We start from the raw sequence: 6,668 nt of genomic DNA, 5'->3' as shown, positions 1-6,668 counted from the left end.
AGGATTCCTGTTAATATGTCATCACAAGCATTTTAAATTGGTGTTCATCTAGTGGTAAATAATTTTGACCATTCTTTATAGTTTTATAAAAGCATGCTTGAAATCAATGTTTGAATTGACTAGCAACTAAAGATACATAAAATTTTAATTTTTTAAGTTTCATTAAAATGTACTTAAAGGATTATATCCATTCTTTTTTTCAGCTATAAATAGGTATCTTTGTACTAGTCATTTGCATCAAGTTAGTCGAGAAACATTATCTTTCTAGCAATGTTCTTTCTTCCCTCTATTCTAGTATATTCCTCTTGCTTAAACAACTATTTCCTCCGTCTCATTTTGTAAGTATTCTTTCTTTTTAGTCGGTCCCAAAAAAAATATCACTTTTCTTTATTTAAAAATAATTCATCTTTAGATTTCTACTTTAGCTACATAAATATCTAAGATTTGTTTTAGACCGCTAATTTAAAAGTCTTTCTTTTTTTCTTAAACCCCTGAGTTAAGTAAAACATCGCCATATAAATTGGGACATAGGGAGAATCTCCTTTCGTAAATATCATATCGAATCAAATAGTGTCATATAAACCGAGACGAAGGGAGTACTACACAGGAAATGAGTAATTTCCTTCAAAGGACAAACCATATAATAGCCATGGTTGTTGTTGCCTTGCTATTGGGAGGCAACATTTTATTGTCGAAAGTGGCTACAGAAGATGGAATGTCAGTCAGAATAATGGTCGCATATCGCTGGATTTTCTCTGCAGCTTTTTTTTGGCCCCGTTGCCCTTGTGGTTGAGTGGTAATTACTCAATACTAAAAACACTCTAATTTCTGATGAAATTCGAAAATTTTCGTCGATAATAATTTCGACTGATTTTTTGTCGGAAATTTCTTACTGAAGAATCAATTTCTGAAGTGACGGAATGTCCGTCAGAAATGCGCGTTCTTCATTAATATAAGCATATATTCCATGTTTATTTAACTTCGGTTTAACTAGTAGAGATTTTGTGTTAATGATATATATATATATAATATGTACGACTATCCTTTTTTCTTTTTGAACTTTGTCGGTGTGAGATTGCTCATATTGCCGGTCCCAAACATAGATAAAGAAGAAAGGTTACAGTAGGCTGGCAGTCGACATAAAACTTGTTAATTCATTATAAATTTTCAAATATATTGAGTCCCTTTTTTTCTCTTGGGGACAAAATGAATTCATAATTATTTCAATAATTTTCTACGAATATCTCGTCTGACTAGTTTTTGGTTTCTAAAATAGGAGAAGAAGACCGAACATAACCTGGGCTTTCTTGCTACAAGCATTTATCTCAGGTTTACTAGGGTGAGTACTCTCTCTCTTGATTTTGAGTTTCAACTGAAATTACTGTATAAATATTTTTGTACGGGATAATTTGACTCGGCATGAAATTTAAGAAAGAAAGATTTTTTAAAAAACTTACGGTCTTAATTAAACATGTCGTAACATTTGTGTGGTTATAAGACGTGTATATATGTCACAATATTTATGTCGCTATTGAAACTTTTCATTAAGCGTAAAATGAAAAGCTTAAAGCTTATTATTTGCAAATGTAATAAAATGTCATTCTTTTTTTAAACGGATCAATGAGAAAATAATGTCATACAAATGGAACGGAGTGAGTAATTAAATAAAATAAATTCTAGAAAACTTAGGGAGTTGTAATCTCATAATAAGAAGGTAGCTAGATATCTGCATTTTAGTAAACTACAAGAGAAGATGAGTCTATTATGCCTAACCTATTGTGTCAAACTCGATAATTTTGTAAGAGTCTAAGTTATATACACCGTTAATGTAAAGAAATTTTTATACTATCATGTCTTATTTATTTGTTATAGTAGATAATGTGCCTCGTTTTCATGATTATAAATTTCACATTTTGAAGACTTACATGTAAATATCCTTTAAATGATTTTTTTATACTAATTGTGTATTTAAAAGGAAAAGGTGAAGCTTTATAAACAATATGCATCCTTCAAAAAGATTTGTTTTCTGAATTTTGTAGTTGCACTTTCTGATGCTAGGTGTCAAAAAAATGTATATATACTCAAAGAATGGTACGATATAAATTGCAATAATTCTTTTTGTAACAATGAGAAATGTAGATTTAGTTTAACATACCAATACATTATTAATGTTGTAATAAATGAAGGGATGAGGCAAGAACAACCAATAATTGGATGTATTGTTATTTATAATGAGTTTGTTATAATTTACATCGTCGAATTAAACAATTTTTTTTATAATTATATAACAGGGGATCACTCTTCTGTAATCTGTTTTACGCAAGTATTGAATTGACATCTCCTGTATTTGTATCGGCAATTGATAATCTTGTACCAGCCATGACAATCGTTATCGCCATACTCTTCAGGTATGATCATTGCGTAATATTATCCATATATAAAAACGAGACATTTTGCAGCAACAAAAAACAAAAACGTGAATTTCGTATATTTTTTGTGACACATCATTTACTTGTAACTTTAATATTATTCGCTAATAATAAAGTTGACAACATTATGAAGGTTATGAATTGTGATGCTGAGTGTAATCTTAAACTCAAGAATGCTGTGAAATGTTATCATAAAATAATGAAATATTAGAGGAAATATAATCTTATTACATAATAAGTGATTATGTTATCTCTAATCTCCAAGAAACACTAGATGCCAGAAGCAAAGGCGTATCTCGGATTTTTATAACATGGGTGCACTACTAAAGAAAAGAGAAAAAAAGTATTCCGTGAGAATTGATCCTACTCCTCCGGGTATTTTACTCAGCACTTAACCAAGTGCACAATTTAGGTTCTTTGGAGCATGGGTGTCAGAAGACAATATTAGATCAATTCTAGAAAATATGTCCATAAAATATCTAATTTGACGGAGAGACCATGAGTTCACGTGCCCGTAAAATAGGCTATAAATCTGCCTCTCGCCAGAAGCAACGCCAGAGAAAAAAAGTCTAATTAAATGAACTTATTTATAGATTTTTAATACACATTTATAAAAATTATAATTAGTCAAATTCATTGGTAAAATTGTCCGTTTTTAGACGAGATATGCGCGGGTTTGAAGCTTGTCATTGCAGTTATGATTTAGCTTCTCTTATATACCTGGCTAGCATTTCTTCCGTATTTTATCGTAATTTTTCTAAAGTGTTATACGAGCCTTAAATATTTAGTCCATTTGCATATTATATTCATGATATGTATCCATCAACCTGACTTCTTCAAATTACTGTTACAAATACACCTCTAATTTTTTTCTAGCGGCAAGACCGATAAATGATCAAATTATTATTTTAATTCTTTGCATGTTATATACGCAGTTTACCATCAACAACTTAAAAAATTAAATTCAAGCTATGGTGGTTAGGATTTTATTTTGTCATCAAGATGTATCCATTAAAACTTTTTCAAGTTGGTAATTGAAAATTATATTTCTTCAAGTTGCTAATTCCCCTTTAGGACTTGATTTATCCGTCAATTAATTGTCTAGTTTCTTTGAACAAACTGGGTGATTTGTTTAATAAATTAAACATGAAGATAATACATGACACTAATCATTTATCAATACTGCAAAAAAATATTCAGTCAAATGAAATGGGCAGGTGATGAACCCTGTTTTCTTTTTGACCGAGAAAGTGAAAAATCTATCAACTTTGTTTGAGAAGAGAGTCACAGTCAAAACATGGATTATATACATAAATTATACATACACGAATATACATATATTATATATGAATTATACATGTGGCGAGCCAATAAGCTTCTTATTTAGTGAAAAGCTTCCCTTGATGAGAGCAGAACTATCTATTTGAATTATTAAGAAAGTGATCATCTATTCTTGCTTTGAGGAGTAGATTGAAGGGCTTATGACTTCTCCTGCTAATGCTCCCGACTCGCATATGTTACGTAGGAGGCTACTAATAATTTGTGTCATCGTGTACGATTAGCCCGCCTTGCGGAATCAAATGAATTAGATGTTTATATTATATATATATATCTGCTTGCTAGTTTTAGTTTATGCAATGGGGTAAACAACTATTTTGGTTCATTCTCTAATAATTTATAAATATATAAACCCTCCCCCCCCCTCCCTAACCCCCCAAAAAAATATTATCGTCCACTTGCATATTTTTTTCATGTGTTATGTATACATCAACCTCACTTTCTTCAAATTGATTTTCATAGATCGGAGAAATTGTCATTGCATAAAGTAAGTGGCAAAGCAAAGTCCCTTGGAACAATTATATGTGTCACAGGAGCCATGGTAATGACATTTTACAAAGGTCGACAACTTCCAATGTGGTCTTTTAAAATTCATTTTTTGCATCATACAACTACAACTGGATCACATGAAAAGTTACAATCTGGCAACAACTTCTCCTTGGGTATAATACTTGCATTGAGATCGAGTTTCTGTTATGCACTCTGGACAGTATTACTGGTAAAAAAAATTCAAAATTTATTTTTCATCTTTCGTCTTCAATATAATTAATAACAGAATGCAACTTACTTCTTATGCCTACACAACCAAATTTAGCCAAAAATTAAGTTCGTCTTTTATTTTTTATAGGAAAAGATAGGTAATGACTACCCATGTCATTACTCAAGTGCTGCTTGGATGAGCCTTATGGGAGCAATTCAGTCGACTATATTTGCATTATGTTTTGATCATGAAAGTAATCAATGGAAGCTTGGCTGGTCCATAAGGCTTTTCATCGTTCTTTATATGGTAAGAAAATAAAGTTTAAGGTATATATATCGTTAGTATAAAATATTTTTGCACAATCAAGTTACTATCGGGTAATCGATATTATTTTCAAGATTATAAATTTCATATTCTAAGGAGGCTTACTTGCAGATATTTTCAGATTATTGATAGTGTAAAATATTTCTTACAATGATAGGAAACTATTATATGTGTAAGGTTCATAATAGAGCTCTGATACCACTCTAGTAAAAGAAAAAATCCCAAGAAAACGTATTTAGAGGAGCTTGAGGATTTTACTAGTTAGGTAAAATTTTATATATGCAATTATCATATTGATCTTTGAAAGATATGGTAAAACTTTACTCCTTTCTTTTAGTTTTAAATGCTTTTCATATAGTATTGAATGATCTTCTCCAAAAAATATTAAGTCATCGGTATAAATGTACATGTATGTTTTTTAAAAATCACTTCTACAATTGTGCCCAAATAGGAAGCCCGTATACTACGACAAATTGAGCTAATACTATTATTCAACTAATTCTTATTCTAGTGTAGATACTCTTTTATTATAATGTATATTATTTGGATATTAATGTGTTTTCAAAAGAGTGATCATTAAAAATAGCATGCTTCTAATATTATTTAACAAATAAAATGAATAAACTACTGCACCTAAATTTCTTGCCATTTCTATGAAATCTAATTGTTAATAGTTAGATCATAAAAACTTACAATAAGTAATTTTAAATTTTCCTTCTGTTTGAAATTTGCATTGGGGATTGACTAATTTGGATTCGTATCGTGTAAGACCCATTAAGGAAAAACGCCCCCGGCTAGAATTTTTTCATACATAGAGCTTGAACTCAAAACTTTTAATTAAGGGTATAAAAAGATATCTACATATATACACCACAACCCTTGTCGGTTTATATTATGTAAGTAATTGTATGTAATAGCAAATACTGCATTAGCTTCCATATATTCGTATTATGCTAATAATCTTTTTGTTATGGTAGGGAGTTTTAGGGTCTGGGATTGTTGTTATTCTCATGACGTGGTGCTCCCAAAAAAGGGGTCCTTTGTTTGTATCAATTTTCAATCCTATGACACTTATTTTTGTAGCACTAGCAAGTGCAATGTTGCTTGACGAGGCAGTATATGTTGGAAGGTATAACGGATTATTCTTATGTTTTGTTGTAATTACGTTAACCTCCTAATTGAGTAAAAAATGTAAAATAGTTTAACAAATTTCAGTGATAAATTAACATAAATTCTGACATAGGATTCTTGGATCTACTTATTATCTACAGTGTCATAGGTGGTGGTTTGATAATAGCGGGATTATATCTTGTGTTGTGGGGGAAAGAAAAAGAGCGGAAGGCATTAAATCAATCAAGCAACGAAGAAGCCACACATAATGTTGAAGGAATCTAATTGTTGAGATAAGCATCTAAAGACTGCAACGTAGCAAGATCAATGCATCAAAGTCATAAACTTTTTTTTATTGGGATGTCATCTTCTAAGGTTAAGTCTTAAAATTATATTTTGATAAGGATACAGAGAAGGTGTAAGTGTATATGCATAAATGCAGCTAAAGTACCACGGCCCAAAAATAGTGAATATATGAGTTAAAATATAATCATCTCTTATTTCATCGTAGTATTTTTGTAATGGGTTATAAGTTTTTCCATTATATCAGAGCTTTCACAATTTAAATCTAAACTTTTGAAGTTTTCTCTTGTCTATGAAGTCTCTAAGACTTAACATAATAAGTGAAAGAAAAGCTCGAGACAACCCCACCATACCCAACGAGTGAAGGGTTAGTATTGAAGATCTAAAATCTTTTAAGCTTGCAAGTGCTTTCTGTAATTTGATTTTGATGCTTTTCACCTTTTTTTAAAGTTGGGGTTTTCCTT

The 6,668-nt window shown here is 30.6% G+C and overlaps 1 protein-coding gene across 1 annotated transcript; it reads left to right on the top strand.

The window, feature by feature from the left end:
• Window positions 1-256: 256 nt before the first annotated feature.
• Window positions 257-6,447, top strand: LOC104115183 (WAT1-related protein At1g25270-like). Its single transcript, XM_018777324.2, has 7 exons — window positions 257-338; window positions 1,277-1,339; window positions 2,292-2,408; window positions 4,230-4,485; window positions 4,615-4,773; window positions 5,769-5,920; window positions 6,063-6,447. The coding sequence occupies exons 1-7, from the start codon at window positions 271-273 to the stop codon at window positions 6,184-6,186; spliced, it is 939 nt and encodes a 312-aa protein (XP_018632840.1). The 5' UTR covers window positions 257-270; the 3' UTR covers window positions 6,187-6,447.
• The last annotated feature ends 221 nt before the right edge of the window (window positions 6,448-6,668 follow it).

Source organism: Nicotiana tomentosiformis, chromosome 1 (assembly GCF_000390325.3).
Source record: "Nicotiana tomentosiformis chromosome 1, ASM39032v3, whole genome shotgun sequence".
Taxonomy (NCBI): domain Eukaryota; kingdom Viridiplantae; phylum Streptophyta; class Magnoliopsida; order Solanales; family Solanaceae; genus Nicotiana; species Nicotiana tomentosiformis.
This window is presented reverse-complemented; position numbering and strand designations above follow the sequence as displayed.

Coding starts and splice junctions, on each gene's coding strand:
- LOC104115183 (XM_018777324.2), top strand. CDS start 271: ATGTTCTTTCTTCCCTCTATTCTAGTATATTCCTCTTGCTTAAACAAC. Junction 339..1,276: donor TATTTCCTCCGTCTCATTTT/GTAAGTATTCTT, acceptor TTTCTAAAATAG/GAGAAGAAGACCGAACATAA. Junction 2,409..4,229: donor GTTATCGCCATACTCTTCAG/GTATGATCATTG, acceptor TGATTTTCATAG/ATCGGAGAAATTGTCATTGC.